Genomic DNA, 27,723 nt, shown 5'->3' with positions numbered 1-27,723 from the left:
TCACGAAGTTGCTGCAACAAAATCGTGCTCAAAAATATTACTAGCAGTTGCTGCATAAATCCTGCACCCCACACCAGAAACTAACAGAGCCACAGCTTGTAATTTAAAACTGCATCAGTCTGATAGACCGATACATACCATAAATATGAGAATGTTGGATAACCCAGTCTTCACTTATGAGCCTACGATATACATAAAAGTCTATCAAAATGGCGAGCAGTGAACATGAAAACAGTAATACTTTTAATTTATAACTGTCAGCTTTACATGACATTTTAACCACCCTACTGGCAGCTTTGAGCTAAATCATAAACGTAGCTGGAACTTACACTTCGCATAGCCATAAATAGTTATCGAAAACAAAACTGAGATGACACTTGACCGAAAGGGTCGAAAGTAATATAATTTCCCCAAGCTAATCTCGGGGATGACGTGGATTCTAGTTTAGCTTGGGGGAACTACTTGCCCTGTCTCTCTTCACATAGAGTAGTACTAAAGCTTCGCTCGCTTCGTCATTTACGTTATTTCTCTACTTTATGGTTGATTTGACTATTTGCAATTTCTAAATATTGTTTCTACTGTCCCTGGGGCGTGTCGTTGCTGGTGAAGACATCGTTAAAATTCCTCTTTCTTAACGCTTTGCCCCTGTTTTAAATCCAGTCTTAAACTCTACTCGGACCTGGCAACTTGACATCTGGTGCGCCCCCAGGCTGCTCCCAGGTCGACATCCGCCAGATACCAAAAATTATCATCCCCAGTATACAAGCCGTAGTGCAGATAGTTGTGCGTTTACAATTGACTATCATACTCTTCACCCACGAGAAAATCCCCTTATCAGGAGATTGCACCTCAAACACTTTACAGTAAACTCCACCAACAGCATTGGCCATAAACTGTACATTAGCAACAGGGACTGATTGCCACTTTCGTTCCAGATCCAGCACGGCTCTTTCAGATGGCTTCCATCCTCGCTCCCAGATCTTCACGTCCTCTACTTTGTAGGATATTTTTCCATAAAGGACGCGCGTGTCTAAGAGCACAGTGCCATCTGGGTAGTCTGAGGGTAAATATCCAGAGGCTAGGGTTTAAATATAAAATGTCACTCTAAAAGTATGAGCTTACAGGTTCCAAGTGATATGGAAACAGTACGAGGTTGGGAGGGGGCGGGGGCGTTCTACTATATATAGCATCTGCTGTACAATCAGCGTCTAAATTAATCTCTTGACTTTGAATAACCAGATGATTACTTTAGAACGGAGAACTAGTTCGACTGCAGTATCGAAACGATCATGAGACGGAATGTGTGGCGAAAGAAGAGGAACGTGGAATGTGTGATGTGGTAAGGGGGACGTCGGAGCACAGAACAATGGCGATATACCGCCAGAGCACGGTTGCCTTCCCTCCTTTCTCAAGTTGCCCCTTTTTCACTTACACTGGCTAGGTTCATCTTTCCAACTTTTTATCAGGCTTGTTTTTTTCCTATTCTGCATTCTCTCATTCAAGATTTAATAATATTACTGATGGTGACAATTGTGACGCAACATCACAGCTGAATGTAACTTATTGTCGTTTTCTGTTAGTATCTTACCTTCAAAACTGGGGGGTTCCACATCAATCGTTGTCTGCCCATCCAGGTCGTTTAGTCTTCGCTGACGGGTTCCGTTTTCATCCATCAAACCCGTTGGCTATGTAATGAATAAATAAACGAATAAAAATATGAGAGAATGGGTGAATCTGTAACGTAACAAACTGGCGAACGAAAAAAAAAAAAAAAAAAAACGATAAAAGAAACGAACAACTGTATAAGTACGTATGAATGCACGAATTAATGAAGGACGGAACGAGGGAAGGAAATTAAAAAAAGGATGGAAGGAAGGGAGAAAGAAGGAAGGAAGGAAGGAAGGAACGAACGAATTGCATAAATCAAAAGTAATTCAAAGCCAAAAATTTGATTAAAGTCATCCACGTAATATATTTTTAATGACCAGAAAGAGCAATTCAGGTGTTAAAATTATAATTTTAATGCTGACGTTTGAGTAGTTTGTTTTCTGGGGGGAAGGGGTGAGGGTATGTCTAAGGTTCTAAGAACCATACTTTTCTAACAAAATTACAAACAAATAACAACATACTAATACCTCTTTTGGAGTGTTTTTAGGTTCTTCAGGTTTTGACAAGGGTACTGGTTTTGGTTTTGGCTGATATTGAAACTTCTGTCCTTTCTTGCTTGGATCAAAGTAATGCAGCAGCGCTTCTTGGTGGATCTCTCGGTGTTGTTTGTTCCAAGAAAAGATGAAACTTTCACTTCCATCGAGGCACTCCTCATTGAACTGTGAAGCCACTTTCCTTCGAGCCCAACGCGAGATCACATTACGTTCTTCTTCGTCTTCATCTTTGTATTGATCGTCTCCACCAATAACTAGTAACACTTTACCCTCTGGAACAACAAGAATAAAATTAATCGAGAAATGTCAGCAACAGGAAAAATTCCCGAATCTTTCTCTGTGTTCGTTTATTTATTAATTTTGCTTCATAATAGGTTATATAAGTAACAAACGTGAGAAACCGAGGAAGAGTTTATAGTGGCAGAACGTGATAGGTCATGGCTGTTTAACAGATCTCGTTTACCAGAAGAAAATACCGTTTTTTATTGCAAGCCAGAAAAGGTAAGTTCCTTACTCAAGAGAAAACAAGTGTTACAAATGAGATTAAGGGAAGATTTGGGTCACGAAATTGATTACTAGTAAGTGGCTTTATATCGTGATGAAACGAAAGCGGAAGTAACTTCCGCTTTTCCTCAGTCCCTTTCTGACACGTGTTGCAATCGAAAGCGAAAGCTGTGTTTACTCTTTACAATTAGTCGACCAGTCCATCGCAAAACACCCTACTTAAACTTAAAATTTAAGTATTTCAGTTCAGCGTCTTCTGAATCAATGACCTCAGAAATGAAATTCAAAATTTATTGGCGCTATTTTATTAATCCTGATGAACTTACCCGCCGCTTGGAGTAATACTCTGTAGAGCCTCCCGTAACCAATTCCAGCGTTTTCTTCGTTGATAGAGAGACGAGATTCGTGAGCATGAACGGCAAAAATGGCAACATCCATCTGCAGTTTAGGAATGGTAGTTTCACACATCTCCGTCATCTGATGCAGGCGAAAATAATGCTTTTCAACTGCAATCTTTAACTTGAGTTTATCCTCCATTTCGAGCAGTAAAGCTTCAACTGAATTCAAGTTGTACGTATTATCACAGTTAAAAAGATGAAACCTCGTTAACTTCCTTTCCATCTTTATCCAGCTTTTACTTCCAAGGATTTTACAGATAAAACGTAAGAAGTTACTTCCTTGACGCAAAGCTCAGCTGCAGCCCGAAGGACACGTCGAACAGCAAACTTCTCAGAATTCAATTTCTTAGTAACGAAAAACTGTCACGCAACACACTTGTTGCGTGAAACACTATCCCGACCCAGATCCCCGGCGGTACCGATAAGAGAGTACCGTGATCACAATGAGAAGTTTATTTTCCTATTTTCTTTTTCCCCTAGCTTGCGGCGCGAATTGTCCACACACACTTTTTTTTTTTAATAAGAATACATTTTATAACAATATCGATGCTGAAACTTGCGAAATTTTAAGAATTTTTTCAGAATAAACCCGAGGCTGAGATTTTGAAAAGAATATCATTTTGCACGTTTGTTCGATGCTAATAACATTTCTAAGTCATGTGTACCATACCACGCTTTATTGCACGCCATCAAAGTCATGATAGGACCGGACAGACAATGTGACGTTGTGTAGACACAGCCCAAATGGTGATGTTTTTTTTTTCTTTTTTGACTCGCTGTTGGAATAAACAGTAATAGCCTAAAATCGTGAAAAAATACGAATATTCAGCCTGGGCTGAGTGTATGTTGCACAAATTTTAATTTTCCCATGGAGAACTTCAGAAACAAAAACCGACGCTAGTAGTCTATTTTCCCATTCCCCTCTATTACTAAACAAATAAACGAACAAACAAACAGAGGTGCAACAAGCAAAGAGGCAAAGAAGAAAAGAAAGACTCAAACAGTGAAACAAACATAAAAAGAAGCAAGCATGGAAACAAGCAAACAAGCTAACAAATGCAATAAAAAATATTTAATTTGGAGTTTGGGAGTCAAAATAAAACTTTTCCAGTCATAACTTTTATACGAGACCTTGTCAAATATTAGCAGAACTGGGAACTGGGAGTTTGAAGAGGTTCATGCGTGGTGAAACACTTAACACACAAGAAATAAGCGAGGGATAAAAGAGTAGGCGATCAGGGAGACGTGCCCTATGGGGCGATGGGAAGCGAAACACATTACACTGACGTGGGTAAGGTCAGTTGGGCTGAAATGGACTTATCTGCGATCACTTTTCCATGAATTTCAATCAGCTCTTCCCTGCTTTTCTTTCCCAGTGGAAGAACTCTCGGCATTAAGGCCACGGTAAGGGGTTTCCTCAATGGAAGCATTGCTAGGTTACGATGTGGTCCAATCTCGAACTCTCATAACCGTGACAAACTTGCGTCCTCCAGACTGAAACCCGACATGAGATCAAATCCGTCTTTTCATATTTTATTGCACCATTAGGTATCATTACCAACATTACATATATTTGTCTCTGTTATAGCCTAACTAGAACAACTAATGAAAATAGCCAAACTAGAGCAAATGGTAAATTCTCTGAAACACCAATTAAATTATGAGTATAGGCTGGTGTATAACAATATGAGAGAATTACAATATAGAATGGCTGCAGCCAGGATATATCATGATAAAATCTAAAAACGTTCTCAGGCTAAAAGTATAAACAGTATTCTCCGGCCAAAGTGTAATGAACAATACAAGCTTGATAGTTAATATATATATATATTAAGCTGAAGATATTAAGCCAAAAAAATTTCTTATATTTGTTATAGGAAAAGTAAACTTATTATATACTTAAATCAACTATTTTAATTTTGGTAAAATGGTTTGCGCGGAAAGGAAGTTTATTTCTCGAAACACAAAATTGTCAATGAAACATTCCGCGGGGGACATCTCTTGTGAAAAGGTGGAGGTGTAATTGCTAATTTTGCTATCAGTCATCATGTTATTCAGGATAGGATGCAGTGTCTCCACCAATCACGCTATCTGTTAGGCTTGCATTCAAAACCTGCGTAAAAGCGCCCGTCTTCAGTACTTAGATGATGGTTTCTATAGATCTGCACGGAATTTCCATCACTTCTTTTAAGATGAGAGCATTCAATGACAATGTCTTTATCATCGTAAGGGTCACTATGAGTACTTATTTGCGTCTTGATTTTGGAATGGCATCTTTTAAGGTTCAAACAACGCTTAGGCCACGCCCAAACTGATCGCCTCGAGAGGTTTTATTCAGTTTTTTTCGAAGAGCGTCTCCGTCCCTTTCATATGAGAGTTCGCCCGGGAAGAAATACATTTGAATGAGTTTATAAACGTACCTATGATGATTCTGTGGAGGTAAATTTGGCTTTTCTCCCTGTTTTTAACATTGTACAGATGGCAGGCATAAAATGGCTTTAAACTAATTCTTACTAAGGTATTTCTAACCTCGGATTTGACTGTTATTTGGCCATTCTTAACATACGGCTGGAAATAGACTTTTTGATTTTGTTCAGAACATCATCTAACTTTCTGCTTATCGCTTGTGCTGACACTTTTCTCGGAGCCACTCATAAATTTCCCAAATACAATGAAAAGTCGCGATTATACGTACCTTGACTTTATCATAGCGTAAATCCAATACAAAGGGACGAGAAAGTATGCTTTATCCAAAACCCACCTTTCACATCCCTGGTAAATACGGTAAAGAAACTCCTCCTTATGAGGTTTCACTTCAAATACCTTACAATAAACTTCATCAGTACCATCGGTGATAAACTGCGCTTTGGCAACAGGTATTGACTTCCAGTCTCGCCCCAGGTCCCGCATTACTTTTTCAGATGGCTGCCATCTTTGGTTCCCGTTCTCAACGTCCCACTCATCATAGCAGATCTGTCCATAACGCATGCACGTTTCTAGGAGCACCGTGCCCTCCGGGTAGTCTGCTGGTGCACTGCCAGCGCCTGACTTTACTTGAGGAACTGGAGATTAAAATTTTAAAGCACAAGTGTGTTTTAAATTTAACCATGAACGTCTTAGTAAAGAGACACAGTAGAACCGTAGTAACTTGAGGTGGCTCAAAACAGTTTCCTGTTTTTTTTTTTGAGACTTTTAGAACCAGGTGCGATTTTTCAGGCTTTGAACTGCGTTGTTTTGAATGGCTGTGCATTTTTTTTAAAGGTAACTCTCCATTGTACCTTGCGTTGTGTTTAAGTCATAAATTAAGGTTGCACTGTTCTGTTGCATAGTAACAAACTTGACCCACTTTTTCCCATCAATTGCATCTATCTTAAAAACTAAGCCAGTGACCCCATATCTGTTTTTTTATAAAAATATTTCTATTACACAAAGAAGAAGAAACAGGGAAAATTAGAAAAAATTCTGCGGAGTAGATTTTGCTTAAATTTTAAAAAATGGAATTTCAAGATTAGAAAAATTCCACTCCACAGTTTTTTTTTTAATTTCGCACATGCATTCCGCTTATGCTGTTGAATAATAAAATCTCGACTTTGCAAGATCGCACTTTGCGCACGCGTGAAGGCAGTCCACTGCTCAGTAAGGCCCGCAATTCCACGCGAATAAACGCGAATAGTGTTTTCTTTTTGCTGTTGTCGTTAACAGCATAAGCGGTAGACAAGAGTACCATAAATACCCGAAGGTGAATCTGGCCTAGCAAAAAGAACGAAGAAAACTTGAACAGTAGTTTTTTCCTGCTGTTTTTAGATTGATAGCCGGCGCGATCGATCGCAACATCAATCACAATTTTAGTTTACGCTCCAGTACAGCGGTTTAAAAGGATGTTTTTTTCTTTTGAAATTACCTGAAGGATGGACGTTTTCGAAGATAAAATAAGCGATATCGCAAACAGCTCACTAAAATAGGTGGGACAAAGTTTTACGAAGTAGGCCTAGCTCGCGCCGCCATGTTTGTTGTGAGTTTTGCAAACTTGAAATCTCGCGCCCTTTCTCGCGACCCCTCGGGTGATTGCATGATGCTTAGCGCTGAAGTTCCCGTTAGAGTCCAGGCTTCTCACGGAATTAGTACTTTTTTGAGCCATTTTAAATCTGGAATGATTTGTTTACTAAAAAAATAGTGAAATCCAAGATGGCGGATCCAAGATGGCGGGTTAGGGTACCCCCGGGATGAAAATCCTACTTGACTACTCTCCATTCTTTCTGTTGGCTTGCCGCCATCATTAGAGGCACTCACATGCAATATATTGCCACCAAAGCAAGCGAAACCATGTTGGTCATTTAAATGACATGGCAAGAAACATCAGTAACACTCTCGCCAAACGGCTCGTAAGTCACGTTTTTGTTCTTACCTCAATCATTATGTCATCTCTTATCTTTTAAACAATTAGATAATGAGCTCGAGAGCGAATAATCTAATTGTTTTAGTTTAAATCTACTAGTCGTTCAAAACTTTATTCAAAATTCTCTTCACAGACACCTCAAAAACGAAAAGACGCGGTCGTCATTTTGTTAACAAGCGCATACTGTTGCACTACTCACTATCTACAACAGAATAACTAGTGAGTAGCGTTGCCAATCAGAGAACGGCATTCATGATAGAACGCTAATAGATTTACACTAATACTGAACAGACGCAGGGCAACATGGAATCTTTTTGTTGAATAGATACACGGCTTGAAATAATAGAGCACGTATGTCCCGGATGTTACATTGTCTGCGCAATCAGCGCCCCTCTCATATGTAAACATTTTCGATTTTTCATGCTACAGGAGTTGGTGTTCCTTTGTTGTCTACGGAAAAAAAAATGTACTTTTGGGTATAATAAAACTGCTGAACGTACTCGCGTTCTATATTATTGTTTTAGAGTAACCAGAACACCATCACCTGCAGTAAATGAAGCAGGCTCTTGGCCTCTTGGCCATTTCCTTTGAAAATGTTATAAAATAATTGATTCATGCTTTAGCCTGCATCATCTGGTTGTGATGCTCGCTGGACGTTTTCAGAGGACTTAAGAAGCCAGAGCTGCTCTGGCCGATGCGGCTCGAGTGACTCTTCCCCTGTAATCATTATGTACCTCTTAATTTTCTGCAGTGTAGTAGCTCTGGTAAGCTTGCCATTCTATTTGTCGTCATTGCAGCAGCTGTTATTGTTTTGGGGCTAGGGGACATTGTTTCTGTTGTTTGTTCTATTTTCCTCTCATGCTCAAAGGGTCTCAAGCCATTCATGTGAGACCTTACGAGAGCTGTTACATGACCCTAATTTATGTTTTTTTTTTAAAATTTGTTTTTTACCTTTTTAGTTGTGCAAATAGTCAGTATTTCTACCACTGTAATTACAGTATATTATTTTTTTGTATAGAAATTTAGGCCTGAGAAGGAGTGTGAGAGAGACAATATAAGTCTATAATTTTAGAATTTCTTTCTTGTTATTATATTTTGAGGTGTCCTTGCTAAGTGGGGAAATGCTATTTTCCAAGCAAATATACTACTAAAGAAAATTAAAGATAATTCAGTGACTAGGAATCAGCCATGTTTTCATACGAATAACTTGTCAGCTTTTACGGGACCGGTGTTTGGAGAGACTCACGTGGGTGATTTTCTGCCATTTAAAAAATGCCAGAGGAAACATAAAAACATAATCAACTTGAAAAAAAAAAAAAATCAGAAGAGGTGATCGGTCTGCTTGTCACGCACACGTGTCTAACTGCGTTAATGGGGCGACGCGAAGCAAAACATATCAGGCTGGCAGGTGTAGGATGTAATATATCAAACACGAAAGACCGTGTTTGGCCACATTTCCAAACACCGAGAATAGAGTTGAAAATACGACGCACCGCGGAGTATTTTTGACGAACTTCGAGGTGTTTGGAAATGTGGTCAAACACTGTCTTGAGTGTTTGATATATCTTCTCAATCGAAACTAATACTAAGGAGAAAACGGAGAAATAAAATCGTAAAAATCTATGCTAATTAAAATCAGATATCCAAACATCGTCACTGTCATGATTTCCTTTGTTTAAACTTGATGAATTGTTAATGAGTTTGAGAAGAGCTGGGGCTAAAACGATCACATGTATTTCAATGAGCCTTTCCCTGCTTTTCACTCCCAATGGAAGAACCATCGACATTGACGCACCTGCAAGTTATTTCTTCAATGAAAGCGAAGCACGCTGCTCGCCTAGGAAATCAGAATTAAATTTGAAAATCTCTAAACAAACATGTGTTCCACAGACTAAAGCCACACATGAGAATATATGTATTGAACATCACAAACTACACATGCGGTCGTTTCACATTTTATTCCATACATCAGGTATCATTACAAAGTTACATATGTTTTTCTCCCTTCTAGTCAAACTCATGCAATTAAATAATGAAACTTGAACAGCCAAACTAGAAAATATGATAAATATCTGAAAAGGTACCTATTTCATACTTATTCCAGTCCGAGGCTTAAAACGCATCAGCTATTTTAGTTTTGTTAATAAAAAATTGTCGCTGTCTCACTTGGATAATGGAATATTCAACACTTGTTCACAGATGAAAGCATTCAATGGTAATGTGTTTTCATCATTAGGGTCACTGTTACTTCTTATTTGTGTTTTGATTTTAGAATGGCGTCATTTAGGGTTCAAACAAAACTTGAGCCACGTCCATATTGATCGCCTTGTTGGATTTAATTCATTTTTTCGATGAGCGCCCGCTTCCCTCTTATAAAGAATTCCCTCGGCAAAACACATCAGAAAAAGTTCATGAACTTTGCTATAGTGATATTGCAAAGAAAAGTTGGGCTTTGCCCCTGTTGTTGTTTCTTACATTATACATTATTGGTATCAAACGATTTTGAAACCAACAGATTAACAAAACAATACATATTTTCTATTTCGGGTTACACGGCTAATTAATTAGTCACTCTTACTATGCAACTGGAGCGAGGCTTTTTTACTTTGTTTAAAATTTTAGCTCAATATCGACGTTTGGCTTCCGTTGCTTATCGCCTGTTCTACCACATTTCGCGAAGCCACTCATAAAACCATATTAGCAACGCCCAAATAAGGTACAAACAGGTGATTACACATGCCTTAATTTTTATAGGTCATAGTTATTAAACGGTTTTTAAACCAAAAGACAAACAAAACCTTACGTATTTTCTATTTCGGGTTAGACGGCTAATCAATAAGCCACTCTTACCATGCAACTGGAGCTAGGCTTTTTTTGTTGTTGTTGAACATTTTAGTTAAACTTCATTATTTAGCTTCCGTTGCTTATCGCCTGTTCTGCCACTTTTCGCGAAGCCACTCATAAAACAATATTAGCATCGCCCAAATAAAGCACAAACATGCTATTACACATGCCTTAATTTTTTCAAAACACCACCCTAAGCATGAAATGAAAAGAGCACATAACCATGGACACCAACCCTCCTTACGAAGTTTCACCTCAACCACCTTAGCATAAACGCCGCCCACACCATTAGTGATAAACAACACTTTGGCAACAGGTACTGTCTTCCAGTCTTGTCCCAGGTCCCGCACAGTTTTTTCAGATGGGCGCCATCCTTGGTCCCAGCTTTGAAGGTCTTCCTCATCATAAGAGATTTCTCCATGATGCAGGTGGGTGTCTAGCAGCACCGTGCCCTCTGGGTAGTCTGCTGGTACAGTGCCAACGTCTGGTATTATTCGAGGAGCTGGAGATGGAGTTAAACAACATGTATGCTTATAAGTGAAGCCATGTACGGCTTAGTATAAACGGGGCGCAGTTAGTAGGACGTAGAGCGCGGAAAATGGAGCGAGGGACGTGGGAGGTGCACAACAAGGGAGGTGGTCTGTGGGGCGTAGGACGTCGAAATTGAAACAGAAGACCCACGTTTAACCAAAAAACCAACAACAACTAAAATTAGAAAAGGTAAATGAATAAGATCCAAGGTCTCATGTTCAATAAAATTTCAATGGTTTCATGTCAGGTATTGCCAAAACAGAGGAGCCTAGGTTGAAGTGTTCCCCTCTGAACTAGGCTTTCCCAGATATGCGCGCTGCAAGTTTGACGGAAACGTGGTAAAAACAGTATTCGGTATTTTAAGGTTTGGTTGATCCCAATGATTGGAAGAGCCTACTGTCGTCCGCGTACATGGCGGGATTTGGCGCATGAGTGATTTACTTTGGCCGAGCCGCGCTGGCAAGCAGGGCACCCGTGAGATGCAGATACTACTTAACTACTCTCTATTCTCCGGGCCGCCGTACGTGTGATGTCGCGCCATGAGCCAAGACGCTCATCTTGCTGGTTAATTAACCCTGGTTTGTAATTACGGTTGAATCCCATTGTCTGTAACTTTCAAGGAAACTAAAAAATAGCTCGCGGGGGCTTGAGATAGCTGATAGTAAGTTACTGAAAAAGCATACCCAGGGGAAAATGATTTGAGTTCAGATAGCGGGAAGTTTGAGATTTCGGACAACTGTAATTATAACCCCCACACCTCCCAATCTGGCCACAATCCGTCCGGGAGCTATTCTATTCCTGGGAAATATAGACTTTAAATCCTTACTCCAGTAGTAGAAACTGCAGCTATCCATCAAATATGTTTTGATAGCATAGCCAGACAGGAATTACCAAAAATTCCCCGAACGTAATTTTACCTCCATAACTGGGCTCGTCCAGGTCAACTGGGAACTCACTTTTTTTATCGTTTGGTCTTCGTGGACGGCTGCCAGTTTCAGAATGTGGTAGAAGAGGTTCTCTATCATCTGTGTGCAGAGGCTATGTCATAAACATGTAAAGAAATAAAGGTCAATAAACGTAATGAGTGAGGGGAGGGAGGAGGGAAGAGGGAAAACAGGAAGACAGGGAAGCTAAAGAGGAAGGGAGGGGGAGGAATGATGGACAAAATTACTAGAAAGACTTTATGAATGAATGGACGAAACAATCTACATTCATCTACATCTACATTTATTAAGTTGATAAAATCTTGGAAGACATCACATCAACTATACATAAGAACTAAAATAGAATATATATATATGCATAAGTAAGATAAAAGTAAATGTGTCAAAATAACACGATAAATAAATAGTAATTCCTAGTTACAATTTACTTTACTTATTTCACATACTTCCCTATATTTAACTTAAAATCAGATAATGACTTGCAATTTACTAAGTCGGCGGGCAGTGAGTTCCACTCTGTTATTGATCTAGAAAAAAAGGAAAACTTAAAAACGTTCTTAGATACTTTTGGCATCCTATATTTAAAAGCATGGCTGTTGCGTGTTCTTTTTTCACTGTTTGGTATTAAGTGTTCTTCTGTAGTTATGTCTACCAGGTTATGACTAAGTTTGTACACTAGAGCAAACAAATTAGGAACTAACGACTAAATGACTAACAGAGTAATCGACTGATTGACTAACTGACTGACTGACTGACTGACTGACTGACTGACTGACTGAATGAATGAATGAATGAACGAATAAATGAATGACTGACAGTTCGAAAGATCGACAGATCGACTGATCAACTGATTGACTGACTGACTGATCGACTGATCGACTCACTGACTGACGGAGTGCCTGAGTGAGAGGGTCCACAATAAGGTTCTCAGATCCCGCTTTCCCGCCCGTTTTTTCTTGTTAATCCCGCCATCCCGCCCTTTTTTGCTTGAAAATCCCGATCTCGCTCACTTTTCAAAGACGTGTCTGTGTTAATATTAAGTTGTTAAATTAATAATTAACAGAGAAACTTTTTATAAATTAATTGCGCATAAAAGGCTTACCTTTATTCAATGGGTAGCAGATAAGTTAGCACAAATGATTGTTAAGTTTCTTTTTTGCAAACGATGAACTGCTTTGTTACTTTTCTTTTGTCCACATATCGGTGAAACAATCCCATATTGAAGTCTTGGTCTTGAAAACTCAAATGTAGGCAAGGCGTTTTAAAAGAAGTAAACACACCTGACAGTTTCTTTCAAATCTTTCAGCGTCTTCATATTCCTTGAAATCTGGGCTCAGAACTTTTCTTTCCGAAGGAAGGCATTCCCGCTCACACACTTTCGTCATATATTGCGACGCAATTTATAATTCCGCATACTTCGTTCGGTAGAACGTTATCACCAACATCTGGTGCATGTTGCCATACTTGGCAAAAAAAGCCAAGCGCTCTGGAAAAGGTCGAAAGAATAACAAACTAGAAGGAATCGGGAGAACAGGATTACCGTGAGATGCAAGCATCGACTATGTCGAAAATAAACAGATTGGTCTCTTGACAGATGTCTTTGTTATCAGAGGCCAACACAAAAGATTACAATAGGACTCAAAGACCTCATACAGTCTGATATAGTCAAGTGATAATGAATATGCTTGACAGAACCTGACGGGGTACAAGGCCGTTGCTGTTCATTACTTGAAACCTGAAACAGAATTGAAATCCCGTATCCCGCTCTTTTCCCCTTGCAAATCTCGCATCCCAACCCCATAAAAACACAAAATCCTGCACCCGCTTGTAATTGAAATTCCCGCTTCCCGCCCCTGATTTCAGCTCAAAACCCAGATATCACCGAGAAAAAAAGCCAAATATTAATCCTGCATCTCACCAAACCTATTGTGGACCCTCGACTGACTGACTGACTATCTGACTGACTGAAGGACTGACTGATCGACTGAGTGACTGACTTACTGACTGACTGACTGACTGACTGACTGACTATCTGACTGACTGAAGGACTGACTGATCGACTGATCGACTAAGTGACTGACGTACCTACTGACTGACTGACTGACTATCTGACTGACTGAAGGACTGACTGATCGACTGATCGACTGATCGACTGATCGACTGATCGACTGAGTGACTGACTTACTGACTGACTGACTGACTGACTGAAGGAATGACTGATCGACTGACTGACTTACTGACTGACTGAAGTACTGATTGGCAAAGAAACTGAGTGATTGACCAACTGACTGACTGACTGACTAAAGGAGTGACTGACTGAAGGACTAACTGATCGATTGACTGACTGTTCGACTGACTGACTGAAGGACTGATTGGCAAAAAAACTGAGGGATTGACCAACAGACTGACTGACTGATCAATCTGACTGACTGACTGATCGACTAAGTGACTGACTTACTGACTGACTGACTGACTGACTGACTATCTGACTGACTGAAGGACTGACTGATCGACTGATCGACTGAGTGACTGACTTACTGACTGACTGACTGACTGACTGACTGAAGGACTGACTGATCGACTGATTGACTGACTGAAGTACTGATTGGCAAAGAAACTGAGTGATTGACCAACTGACTGACTGACTGACTGATTCTGAATATTTCTCTTTCTGCCAGCACATTTTTAGGCCCATCCCTTTAACGATTTTCCAGTTACTACCATTCTTTCATCAAAACAAAATTACCAATGATAGCGACAACAAGTTTAACTTAGGCTGTCATACCTCGTCATCGTTTTCCACGGCTGGTTCTGGCAAGGGCACTGGTTTTAGTTTTGGTTGATGTTCAAACTTCTGTCCTTTCTTGCTTGGATCAAAGTAATGCAGCAGCGCTTCTTCGTGGATCTCACGATGTTGTTTGTTCCATGAAAAGATGAAACTTCTTCTTCCATCAATGCACTCCTCATTGAACTGTGAAGCCACCTTCCTTCGAGCCCAACGCGAGATCACAGTACGTTCTTCCTCGTCTTCTCCTCTGTAATTATCGTCTCCACCAATCACTATCAAAACTCTGCCACCTTGAAAGAAATAATAATATTCTAATAAGTTCTATATTTAAGTTTAGCCAAGTGATCTACTTGCTTGCAATATTGCATTTTGCATCGTTCTTTGTAAACACAGGAATGACATATCAATGCATTTTTTTTAGCTTTAAATCATGCAATAATACGAGAATAAGCTTACGTAGTTCTTTACGTGTACGTCATTATTGACATATCTTGATGTAAACACACACATAAGTTTGAGAGAATGCGCAAACGGCTTCAGTGTAGACTCCCGAGTTTACATTTATCTCTCTAATTTTAAGCCTCGTAAACGTACTCTTGCTTTTCTAGCTCCTTAAACGCGTACAGTCGTACACCGCAACATTCTGAAAACACGAAGATCACGAAGGACAATTCTTCATTTTGACCTGACAGGTGGCGTAAGCGAAAGCGATGATGTTTACACTCCAAATTGGCCAAATTGGACTCTGATCGATCTCGGTCTGATCTTAAGCCTGATCGAGTTTCTATCATTGTTCTATGAACTTTATCCTTGCATGATGTTTGTCTTAACCGTTTAGAACCGCTAAAATTAAGAATGATGTCTTGTTTTGTTACAGTCGTTTTACTCCTGCTTCCGTTGTTTCAACCTGTTCCTTTATGGCCACTGTGTCGTTGTTGGGGCTCCCTGTCATTTGCCGTAGTGCGATACATACTGATAGAGCGCAAAAATTGCATGGGGGTTGTCTGTTGTGAATCGAAAGCAATGGCAGCCGTTTCTTCGTCTTCCTGTCGCCATACAGAACCAGAATATACAATTGAATGAAGAGGATGAATAGCTTTCAATTTTCATGTTTTAATATATTCCCTTCGAGATGTGGAATTTACACCATTCCATATTTAAGAAACTCCTGCCGAAAAACGTCAATGAACGCAACGTTTTCTATTTTCCCACGTAAACGATTTTACGAAGAAAACATTGATCAAAACAGTTATTTCAGTTTTTCTTATTCTTATTCATTATCTTACGAAGACTTACCTGTGGCCTGCAGCAATGCTCTGAAGAATCTCGCGTAACCAATTCCAGCGTTGTCCTCGTTGATGGACAGCCGAGACTCGTGTGCGTGAACGACAAAAATGGCGAAATCCATTTGCAGCTTGGGTATGGTGGCTTCACACATCTCTGAAATTTGCTGGAGGCGAAAATAACGCTTTTCAACCAAAATCTTGAAGTCATATTTGCTTTCCATATGACGTAGCAAATTTTCGACTGAATCTAACTTGTACGTATTATCACAGTTGAACAGATGAAATTTCATCAGCCTCGTAGAACTCTCCATTTCTCTAGGATTCGAACTCTGGGGCTTTACAGTAATAGAGCGAAGTTTTCGTAGTCTACGACGAATTACGACTGCACAAACATGTCCTTCCCGCCTGGTATAGAGTCTGCTCAAGATTCTCGGAAATCCAATCGGTCACGCAATGAGGAGACAGAGACTTCCGGCCTTTCTTCCCCTATTCTTTGGTTCTGAGCTCGTGACCAATTCTAAGAATTAATACCGTTACAAAAGCTAGCTTTAATACACGAAATTCAGAGAAAAACTATTGTTCCGGAAAAATTCATTATATTAACTAGAAAAGAAATGGAGATGCAGTCAGTGGGGTTTTATCTCTTCATCTGTGACAACACTTGTAAATTTAAAGCCGGTGGTGGCATTGCTGTTCGAAATGAAATATCTGTGAGACAACCATGCTCAAACTACAGATAGAGCTCACCGTTTTGTGGTCCATTGCGATAAATCCCGACTCTCAATCAACTAAGACAACGCTGGTATTGACTGATCTGCAGCGGAGCGTTACTGCAGGCTAATGACGAGTGGTTGAAAGCCGGAAGTGAAGATAGGCACATGACATGATATAGAACTCGTTTTAATTAATTATTTTAATTAATTAATATATATTTTTTAATTCGTTTGGATCAACATTACGTAAAGATACCAACACAGTCCCTTTCACAAGTGAACGATGTCACTCTTTCGTCGTGGGACCTAACGTACATAACAAAGGAATTGTTCACACTTTTGTTTTACTTCAGTATGGTACAGAGATTACTGGACGGTTCACCTCAAAGATTTTTTCGTGTTATTTTTGCAATTGCTGGGCCATATGTGTTTATCAACACACCCCCTGTTGACGAGAGCTTCCGAGCTTCGTCAATTAGTAATGTTTTTAATATTTGTGAGGAAAAGAGACTTTTCCTTTTAGAGAGGTAAAAAACAATCACTCCATTACAAATGACTTCATTGTAATTGGTCGTGAGCTGGCCAATTTATCTTTAATTTCTAATCTACAGAAAGGATTTACACTACCCGTGATATTTGAAAATTCCCTCAAATTGCACTCGCCTGAGACAATTTTCAAATATCACGAGTACTGCAAGTTCTCAATTAATATTGCACTTGCTTTCGTATACGATTACCTATAATTGCCATAATAAGGGTAAGTTTAAGTCTACATGCAAATTACATTTTTACAATGACTGTCTAATTTCCCGCACGCTGATTGGTCATTTAAAAGAAAACATTTGAGTGATAATAAACACAATAGCCTCCATTTGGCGCAAAGATATGCACAGATATTTGTCCTTGGACATCATCTCTTCCTCAAAGCTCACAGTTTTCCTCGAGCTACGCTCTCGGAAAACTGTTCGCTTCCAGGAACAAATTCTGTCCGCGGACAAATTTCCGTGCCTATTTCAGCGCAAAATGGAGGCTGTTGTTTACATATTCTTCGCTCCACTAATGGTAAAGGGGAACCTCGATATAACGAGGTTTCGCAGTATCGAGGCTCTTAAACATACATGTTATTGTTACTGGGGCGAAGAATATCGTTCGTTATATCGAGGACTTCGTCATATAGAGGTTTGTTTAATCGAAGTTCCACTGTACAATAATTGGAAAAGAACCTCGATACAACCATTTTATTACAACGAAACCTCGTTATAGCTAACAGACTTAGTCATTCCCCTGGGCCTTCGTAATATCGAGGTTCCACTGTAATCAGCAAATTACACCTGTCGCTTCTCGAAGCCAAGAAAAAACATGAAAAAATGTCTTTTCTATAACTCAGTAATTATCACTGACGTACCTCTTGGTGAATATGTCTGACTGGTGGTAGGGTGACGTCAGGTTCTTCACGCACTGCCTTTGGTTTCGGTTAATATGCAAATTTCTGCAGCAGCGCTTCTTCGTGGATCCCTCTGCGTTGTTTGTTCCAAGAGAAGATGAAACTTTTCCTTCCATCAAGATATTCCTCATTGAACTATAAATCCACTTTTCGTCGAGCCCAACGCGAGATGACAGTACGTTCTTTTTCATCTTTATCTCTGTAAAGATAGTCTCTCCGCCAATTATTCTTAACACTTTACCTTCTTGAATGAGACAAATACAGTTCACCAAGAAATGTCAATAGCAACAGTCGCAAATCCTACTTAATGCTCGTTTACTTATTATTTTTTTTACTAATGAAATGAAGCTAAATTATGTACTAATCTTTTACAATGAGCAGTGCAGAGAACGAACACACTCGGGCTGAACCACCTTCAAGAAGAATCCAATGTAAGCTAAATAACGAGCATTTCTGTAAGACTCTATAACGGTTCGCAGTAACGCATGCAATACAAATGTAAATACATGAACATTAGATAATTTAAATACTGAATTATGGTCGCTTTTTTAAAAGTTTTATTCAGTTCACAACTCGTACTATAACGGCTAACTTACTGCCACAAAACCACAGCTCCCTCTGGCACCATCCTTGTAGTGGACGGTGGATGAAGGAAGGCGTCAAAGACGGTAAAAGTCACTCAAAGGTTATGTTGGAAGATGCTCAATAAGGAGATTGATTAATCATCTGGCCCCAGTTGTTCGAAGGTTGGATAAAGCTACGGCCACCGGATAAATCTCTGCCTAATGAATAAGCGTTGACAAACAAACCATGCTATCGACTGGATAGTGATTATTTTATCCTGTGGATAGCGTTTCCACCTTTCGAACAACCCGGGCTTGAAGGTTTTATGAGTTACAAAATAAAGATACCTAGCAGAATCGTATCTTTAATTTTCCGGTTTTACAGACAAATGCATGAAACTTTAGTATCTCTCAAATTTAAAAATAAATATTAAATATAAATAATGAAGATTTTGGTCATGAAATGCACTGTTTCTGGATGACAGCTGATATGTGATGAAACAAACAGTGAAAGTAACTTTCGCTTTTCGAAAAAACAAAGTGCTTTTACTTTACAGTAACTCGACTGGTACAACATAAAACAACCTACCTTAAGTTAAAATAATTCAAGCGTTTTCAACGTCTTTTGAATCATGATCAGTTACCATAGAATTGAAATTAAAAAATTATTTGCCCAATTTTATAAACCTAGTTGACCTTACCTGTCGCTTGGAGTAACGCTCTGTAGAGCCTCGCGTAACCAGCTCCAGCGTTGTCTTCGTTGATCGATCGAGAGCCGAGATTCGTGAGCATGGCTACAAAAATGGCAACATCCATCTGTAGTTCAGGAATGGTGGTTTCACATACCTGTGACATCTGCTGCAGGCGAAAATAACGCTTTTGAACCAAAATCTTGAAGTCGTATTTTCTTTTCATTTTGTGTAGCAAATTTTCCACTGAATCTAAGCTGTACGTGTTATCACAGTTGAACAGAATCGCTGATGAAGCTTCATGAATCTCGTAGAAGTTTCCATTTTCTAGAGTTCGAACTTTTGGGGGGCTTCAGTGTGATAATGGGTGCTTGCGACAAACTTCGATTACAAAAATATGCACTTACTGCAACTAAGTGCAAAGTCTGTTCAAGATTCTCGGAAATCGAATCTGTAACTTGACACAATAAATTTAATGGAATTTAAGAATGAGGTTTTCACATGTGCGCATTAAACGCTTATCTGCAGCAAGGCTTCAACTGTGTTCACAGTATACGTATTATCACAGTTAAAAAATGAAACCTCTATAACCTCCTTGACCCTCCTTTCCATTTCTTTGGAGTTTTTTAACTTTCAAGGATTTTAAAAATAAAACTTAAGAAGTTATTTCCTTAGCACAATATTCAGTGTCGACGAACACGTCGACAACAAACCTCTCGAAATCCAATTTTCTGTGTAACGTAATGCTGTCACAAAACACACTTGTTACCACCAATACAAAATGTTTCTTTTCCTATTGCTCTCTCTGGCTCCCTTGTAGTAGTTGTCAAGTAAACAAGCAAGCAAACAGACAGTCACAGATGCACTTATGCTCGTTTGTAAGCAAAAAGCATAAAAAGAAGCAAAGACACAAAGGAACAACTCAAAGAAACATACAAAGAAGCAAGGAAACAAACCAAGATCGGTAATATATATATATAACTGAATAGTCATCGAGTCTTCGCCATTCAGTTTCACTAGAAGCCTTTAACAGGAACCTCAGAAAATGAGATACCTGGAACAACTGGCCAGAGCAAGGCTCAAAACTGTGTTTTATGTACTTATTAATTTGCTGTAGTGTAGCAGCTCTCGTAAGCTTGTCATTCTATTTGTCGTCATTGCAGCAGCTGTTATTGTTTTGGAGCTAGGGGGCATTGTTTCTGTTGTTTGTTCTATTGTCCTCTTAAAAGGGTTTCAAGCCATTCATGTGAGACCTTACGAGAGCTGCCTAATTTTAGGTATCTCAGTTTTACTTTTTACCTTTTTAATTCTGTAAATAGTCAGAAGGAGTGTAGGAGAGACAAATTTACGTTTATAATTTTGGCTTTTCTTTCTTGTTATTATATTTTGAGATGTCCTTGGTAAGTGGGGAAATGCCATTTTATCTGACACATATCTTTTATTAGTGTCAATATAACTTGGAACCACGCAAATATACTACTAAAATAAATTAACAAACCTAATTAGGTGACTAGGAATCAACCATAAATTTCATACGGATAGCTAGTCAGATTTTACTGGATCGGTGTTTGGAGGGATTTACGTAGGTGATTTTCTGACATTCAAAAATGCCAGAGGAAACAGAAAAACATAACCAACTCGAAAAAAAAAAAATCTGAAGAGGGGATAGGTCTGCTTGCCACGCATACGTGTCCAACTGTGTTAATGAGGCGACGCGAAGCAAAACATATCAGGCTGGCAGGTGTAGGATGAGCTGGGGCGAAAACGATCGCATGTATTTTAATGAGTCTTTCCCTGCTTTTCATTCCCAATGGAAGAACCATCGAATTTGACACACCAGCTAGGTATTTCTTCAATGGAAACACGCTGCTCGCCTAGGAAATCATAATTAAATTTGAAAATCTCTTAATTAAAACCAGACATGAGAATATATATGATATTGAACAGCACAAACGACACACGTGGTCTTTTCACATTTTATTCTACCATCAGGTATCATTACAAAGTTACACACATATTTTTTCCCCTTTTAGTCAAACTACAGTTAAATAATGAAACTTAAACAGGCAAACTACAAGATATGATAACTTTTCTGAACTGATTATCCGAAAATGCACTTATTTTATACTTATTCCAGTCAGAGGCTTAAATCACATTAGCTATATTTTAGTTTTGACAAAAAAAATTGCTGCTGTCTTACTCGGACAACGGAATTTTCAATACTTGTTCACAAATGAAAGCATGTCCTTTTCATCATTAGGGTCACTGTTACTTCTTATTTGTGTTTTGGTCTGGAATGGCATCCTTTAGGGCTCAAACAAGACTTGAGCCACGTCCATATTGATCTCCTTGAAGGGTTTAATTCACTTTTTTTCGACGAGCGCCCTCCCTCCCTCTTATAAAGAATTCTATAGGCAAAACACATCGGAATAAGTTTCTAAACTTAGCTATAGCGATTCTGTAAAGAAACGTTGGGCTTTGCCCCCCCGTTTTTGAAATATCATTATATATCATAGTTATTAAACGGTTTTTAAACCAAGAGGCAAACAAAACCTTACGAAAAAAAAACATCGCAGAAAACACCGCAGTCAGCAGAAAATGAAAAGAGCAGATAACCATGCACGCCAACCTTCCCTGCGAGGTTTTACCTCATTCACCTTACAACAAACATCGCCAACACCATTAGTGATAAACAACAGTTTGGCAACAGGTATTGACTTCCAGTCTCGTCCCAAGTCCCGCACAGTTTTTTCGGATGGGCGCCATTTTTGGTCCCAGCTTTGAACGTCTTTCTCATCATAAGACATTTTTCCATGATGCATGCGAGTGTCTAGCAGCACCATGCCCTCTTGGTAGTCTGCTGTTACAGTGCCAACGTCTATTATTACTCGAGGAGCTGGAGATGGAGTGGAACAACATATAAGTTTATAACTGAAGCGACTTTCGGCTTAGTATAAAACGGGCGCAGTTAGTAGGACGTAGAGCGCGGAAAATGGAGCGAGGGACGTGGGAGTTGAGGTGCAGAGCAAAGGAGGTGGTATGTGGGGCGTAGGACGTCCAAATTGAAACAAACGACCCACGTTTAACCAAACAACTAACAACAACTAAAATTAGAAAAGGTAAATGGATAAGATGCAAGGTCTAATGCTCAATAAAATTCAATGATTTCATGTCAGGTATTGCCTAAACAGAGCAGCCTAGGTTGAAGTGTTCCCCTCTGAACTAGGCTTTCCCAGATGTGCGCGCTGCAAGTTTGATTCGGTATTTAAAGCTTAGGTTGATCCCAAGGATTGGAGGAGCCTAGTGTCGTGGGCGTACATGGCGGAATTTGGCACATGAATGATTTACTTTGGCCGAGCGAGGGCACCCGCGAGATGAAGATAATACTTGACTTGACAACTCTCTACTCTACTCGCCGCCGTGCGCGTGTTATCGCGGCATGAGCCAATACGCTCATGTTGCTGTTAATTAACCCTGGTTTGTAATTACGGTTGAATCCCCCTGTCTGTAACTTTCAAGGGAAACAAAAAATAGTTCGCGGGGGCTTGAGATAGCTGATAGTAAATGACCTGAAAAAGTATATTCAAGGGAAAATGATTTGAGTTCAGATAGCGGGAAGTTTAAGATTTCGGACAACTGTAATTATAACCCTTAACCCGCTCCCTCTTCTCAATCTGGCCACAATCCTTCTAGAAGCTATTCCTGGGAAATAAAGACTTTAAATCCCTACTCCAGTAGTAGAAACTGCAGCCATGCATCAAATATGTTTTGGTAGCATAGCCAGAGAGGAATAACCCAAAATTTCTCGATCATAATTTTACCTTCATTACTGGGTTCGTCCAGGTCAACTGGGAACTCACTTTTCTTATCGTTTGGTCCTCGTGGACGGCTGCCATTTTCAGAATTTGGTACAAGAGGTACTCTGCCATCTGTGTCCAGACGCTGTCATAAACATGTAAAGAAATAAAGTTCAATAGGGAGGGGGAGGAATGAAGGACAAAATGACTAAAAAGACCTTATGAATGAATGAATGAATGGACGAAACAATAAGCAAACAAATTAGGAACTAACGACTACATGACTAAAAGAGTAATCGACTGACTGACTGACTAACTGACTGACCGACCGACTGACTGATAGAATGACTGACAGATCGACTCAAAAACTGATTGACTGACTGACTGATTGAATGAATATATGATTGACTGATGATCCGAAAGATCGACAGATCAACTGACCGACTGATCGACTGACGGACTGAAGGACTGACTGATCGACTGATTGACTGATCGACTTATCGACTGATCGACTGATCGACTGATAGACTGATCGACTGATCGACTGATCGACTGATCGACTGATCGACTGATCGACTGATCGACTGATCGACTGATCGACTGATCGACTGATCGACTGATCGACTGATTGACCGACTGACTGACTGAAGGACTAACTGATCGACCGATCGACTGATCAACTGACTGAGTGACTGAGTGACTGACTAACTCATCGACTGAGTGACTGACTTACTGGCCACTGACTGACTGACTGACTGAAGAACTGACTGACCGACTGACTGACTGACTGACTGACTGACTGATTGGCAAACAAACTGAATGATTGACAAACAGAGTGACTGATTCTCAATATTTCTCTTTCTACCAGCACATTTTTGCGCCCATCCCTTTTACGATTTTCCAGTTACTACCATTCTCTCGTCAAAACAAAATTACCAATGATAGCGACAACAAGTTTATCTTAGGCTGTCATACCTCTTCATCGTTTTCAACGGCTGGTGCCGGAATTATTTTAGGTACTGGCAAGTGTAATGGTTTTGGTTTTGGTTGATGTTCAAACTTCTGACCTTTCTTGCTTGGATCAAAGTAATGCAACAGCGCTTCTTCATGGATCTCTCGGTGTTGTTTGTTCCACGAAAAGATGAAACTTCTTCTTCCATCGAGGCACTCCTCATTGAACTGTAAAGCCACTTTCCTTCGAGCCCAACGCGAGATCACAGTACCTTCTTCTTCGTCCTCTCCTCAGTAATTATCGTCTCCATCAATCACTATCAAAACTCTGACACCTTGAAAGAAATAATAATAGTCTAAGATATAAGTCCTATATTTAAGCTTAGCCAACTGATCTTTATGCTTGCAATATTACATTTTGCATCGTTCTTTGTAAACACAGGAATGACATTTCATTGCATTGTTTGGGCTTTACATAATCAATAATACGAGAATCAGCTGTACGTGTACGTCATTGTTGACATATCTTAATGTAAACACACACAAAAGTTTGAGAGAATGCGAGAACGGCTTCAGTGCAGACTTCCGCTTTCGGCTCGGGTTTACATTTACCTCTCTAAATTTAACCCCCCCAAATAAACGTACTCTTGCTTTTCTAGCTGCTTAAACGCGTACAGCCGTGCACCGTGACATTCTGAAAACACGAAGATCATGAAGTATAACTCTTCATTTTGACCTGACATGTGGCGTAGGCGAAAGCGAAAGTGTTTACACTCCAAATCGATCTCGTTCTGTCATTGTTCTATGAACTTTATCCTTGCATGATGTTTGTCTTAACAGTTTATAACCGCTAAAATTAAGAATGATGTCAATTTTTGTTACAGTCGTTTTACTCTTGCTTCCGTTGTTTCAGACTCTTCCATAATGGCCGCTGTCTCGTTGTATAGGGGCTCCCTGTCATTTGTCTGTTGTGCGATACATACTGATAGGGCGCAGGAATTGCATGGGGGTTGTCTGCTGTGAATCGAACGCAATGGCAGTCGTTTTCACGTCTTTCCGCCGCCATACAGAACAAAAACATACAATTGAATGAAGAGGATGAATAGATTTTAATTTTCATGTTTTAATATATTCCTTTCGATATGTGGAATTTAGGGTAACCCTAAAATGCGGAAACCGGAAACCGGGATTCGGAATCCGGAGCCGGAAACCGGAAATTAGAAACCGGAAGTCGGAAACCAGAAACCGGAATCCGGAATCTACAAGTCAAAGAAAGCAACTTCTTCAAATACGCGAAAATTACTTTGCATAGCTTTTGCCTGTAAAAAATAAGAGGCCAAGTAAAAAAAGTCTTCAAACTTATCCCTGTCTGTTGAAATTCGTGCAACCGTTGTTTCTAGTGAGGGCTATGATTAAAAGTGCGTCGTAATATGATTCTAATCAACCTGAGAGCGGCTAAAATAAGCTTGCTGGTAATTGCTATTTTGTTTCATAAGTGATCTGCAATTTACCGGAGATGTAAATTTAGTCTTTATATCTAGTAGATACTGAACAAGGTAGAAAATGTCAGCACAGGGTCTCCGTCAGTGGCAGCCCCACGTACATTGACGATCACGTCCCCCACTTTCGATGACCAAAGGCTAACCTGGTTCGTCTCAGTAAATTTGTTTTTTTCCCAACAGATATGAGACTAATTCCAGATCAACACTATTTCCACACTGATACTCATACAAATCACCACTAGATATTCTCGCCGGCCATCGTATCAAAACAATTTATAGAAATGTTGCACACTTATTTCCGTGTGCTTCTCGCTTGCGAACGGATTGGACCACATGTTGGTAAAAGATGCTAAAAGACTGTCAGAAACTCTTCGCAATAGCTTGCTGCTAGTGTGCTACTCACCAGTCTTCTCAGAGCAATTTTGATCTATACAAGAACCGCGCTCTTACCAGGGCCAGGTTAAACAAAAGATGGGTAATTTGGCCTGCGTGCCAGCGAGCGGGCTCTCATGTTTGGGCCGCGGGCGGGAGTTGCGAAGCCGCGAGGAGGCACTCGCTCACATGCCAACGCAAATAGGACACTAGACGCTAGAGCATGCTCGGACACTAGAGACAGACAATCCAGACTGCTCGCAAGTTATGGGTAACTCTATCCACCCGAAAAATCACAAACCTTAACAGTGATAGTGATAGGATAGTGATTTACCCAATGGATAGCTTTATCCAGTTTACAATTTTAGGTTGAAGTACAGCAAAGAAAATAAGTAACAACAAAATAATTTTGCCCTATATTTATTTATTAGGCATTCATAATATCTATATTTCGGACTCCGGACTCCGGATTTCGGATTCCGGATTCCATGTTTTAAGGTTGCCCTGGAATTTGCATTATTCCATATTTAAGAAACTAAAGCCGAAAAACGTCAATAACGCAACGTTTTCCATTTTTCCACGAAGTGATTTTACGAAGAAAACATTGATCTAAACATTTATTTCAGTTTTTCCTTATTCTTATTCATTATCTTAAAAAGACTTACCTGTGGCCTGCAGCAATGATCTGTAGAATCTCGCGTAACCAATTCCAGCGTTATCGTCGTTGATGAACAGCCGAGATTCGTGAGCATGAACGACAAAAATGGCAACATCCATCAGTAGTTTAGGGATGGCAGTTTCACATATCTCCGTCATCTGATGCAGGTGAAAATAATGCTTTTCAACTGCAATCTTTAAATTGAGTTTATCCTCCATTTCGAGCAGTAAAGCTTCAACTGAATTCAAGTTGTACGTATTATCACAGTTAAAAAGATGAAACCTCGTTAACCTCCTTTCCATCTTTATCCCGCTTTTACTTTCAAGAAGTTTACATATAAAACGTAAGAAGTTACTTCCTTGATACAAAGCTCAGCTGCAGCCCGAAGGACACGTCGAACAGCAAACTTCTCGGAATTCAATTTCTTAGTAACGAAAAACTGTTACGCAACACACTTGTTGCGTGAAACACTCTCCCGATCCCAGATCCCCTGCGGTACTGAAAAGAGAGTACCGTGATCACAATGAGAAGTTTATTTTCCTATTTCCTTTTTTCCCTAGCTTGCGACGCGAATTGTCCACACACCCTTTTTTTTTTAAATAAAAATACATTTTAAAACAATATCGATGCTGAAACTGAATTTTTTCAGAATAAACCCGAGGCTGAAATTTTGAAAAGAATATCATTTTGCACGTTGAAAAATAAAATTAATTTGTAAATACAATGCAACTATATGTGTTTAACTAAACCGTGTAAAATTCTCCCTTTCTTTAAGCGGAAAAACTAACCAGAAAACAGCAATAACAGCACTAGCCGCATGTTCGATGCTAATAACATTTCTAAGTCATGTGTGCCATACCACGCTTTATTGCACGCCATCAAAGTCATGATAGGACCGGAGAGACAGTGTGACGTTGTGTCGACACAGCCCAAATGGTGATGTTTTTTTTTTCTTTTTTTGACTCTCTGTTGGAATAAACAGTAATAGCCTAAAATCGTGGGAAAAAAAATACGAATATTCAGCCTGGGCTGAGTGTATGTTGCCCAAATTTTAATTTTCCCATCACATGAGGAACTTCAGAAACAAAAACCGACGCTAGAAGTCTATTTTCCCATTCCCCTCTATTACTAAACAAACAAACGAACAAACAAACAGAGGTGCAACAAGCAAAGAGGCAAAG

The 27,723-nt window shown here is 39.6% G+C and overlaps 2 protein-coding genes and 2 pseudogenes across 5 annotated transcripts; all 4 read right to left on the bottom strand.

Moving 5' to 3' along the window:
• Nucleotides 1-243: 243 nt before the first annotated feature.
• LOC145493344 (uncharacterized) lies at nt 244-4,568 on the bottom strand. Of its 2 annotated transcripts, none has more exons than XM_081472800.1 (4): nt 2,993-4,568; nt 2,136-2,434; nt 1,589-1,685; nt 244-1,057 (listed from the first exon to the last, which is right to left on the bottom strand). In XM_081472800.1, exons 1-4 carry the CDS (start codon nt 3,285-3,287, stop codon nt 663-665), a joined length of 1,086 nt encoding a protein of 361 aa, XP_081328926.1. In that variant the 5' UTR covers nt 3,288-4,568; the 3' UTR covers nt 244-662. The 2 variants fall into 2 exon arrangements, with proteins under 2 accessions (XP_081328926.1, XP_081328925.1); XM_081472799.1 differs by having other exon boundaries at nt 245-1,078.
• Nucleotides 4,569-7,674: 3,106 nt separating this feature from the next.
• Nucleotides 7,675-16,707, bottom strand: LOC145493343 (uncharacterized). 3 transcript variants are annotated; one of them, XM_081472798.1, is made up of 5 exons: nt 16,601-16,707; nt 15,864-16,017; nt 14,565-14,857; nt 11,753-11,873; nt 7,675-10,806 (listed from the first exon to the last, which is right to left on the bottom strand). In XM_081472798.1, the coding sequence occupies exons 1-5, from the start codon at nt 16,613-16,615 to the stop codon at nt 10,385-10,387; spliced, it is 1,005 nt and encodes a 334-aa protein (XP_081328924.1). In that variant the 5' UTR covers nt 16,616-16,707; the 3' UTR covers nt 7,675-10,384. The 3 variants fall into 3 exon arrangements, with proteins under 3 accessions (XP_081328924.1, XP_081328922.1, XP_081328923.1); XM_081472796.1 differs by lacking the exon at nt 16,601-16,707 and having other exon boundaries at nt 15,864-16,582; XM_081472797.1 differs by lacking the exon at nt 16,601-16,707 and having other exon boundaries at nt 11,792-11,873; nt 15,864-16,582.
• Nucleotides 14,864-15,663, bottom strand: LOC145492608 (uncharacterized; annotated as a pseudogene).
• A 6,990-nt stretch (nt 16,708-23,697) lies between the features above and the next one.
• On the bottom strand, nt 23,698-27,052 carry LOC145493372 (uncharacterized; annotated as a pseudogene).
• Between the last annotated feature and the right edge of the window lie 671 nt (nt 27,053-27,723).

The sequence above is a fragment of the Orbicella franksi genome, chromosome 7, assembly GCF_964199315.1.
Source record: "Orbicella franksi chromosome 7, jaOrbFran1.1, whole genome shotgun sequence".
NCBI classification, from domain to species: Eukaryota; Metazoa; Cnidaria; class Anthozoa; order Scleractinia; family Merulinidae; genus Orbicella; species Orbicella franksi.
The sequence above is the reverse complement of the archived record's forward strand: the minus strand, read 5'-3'. Positions and strand labels throughout refer to the sequence as shown.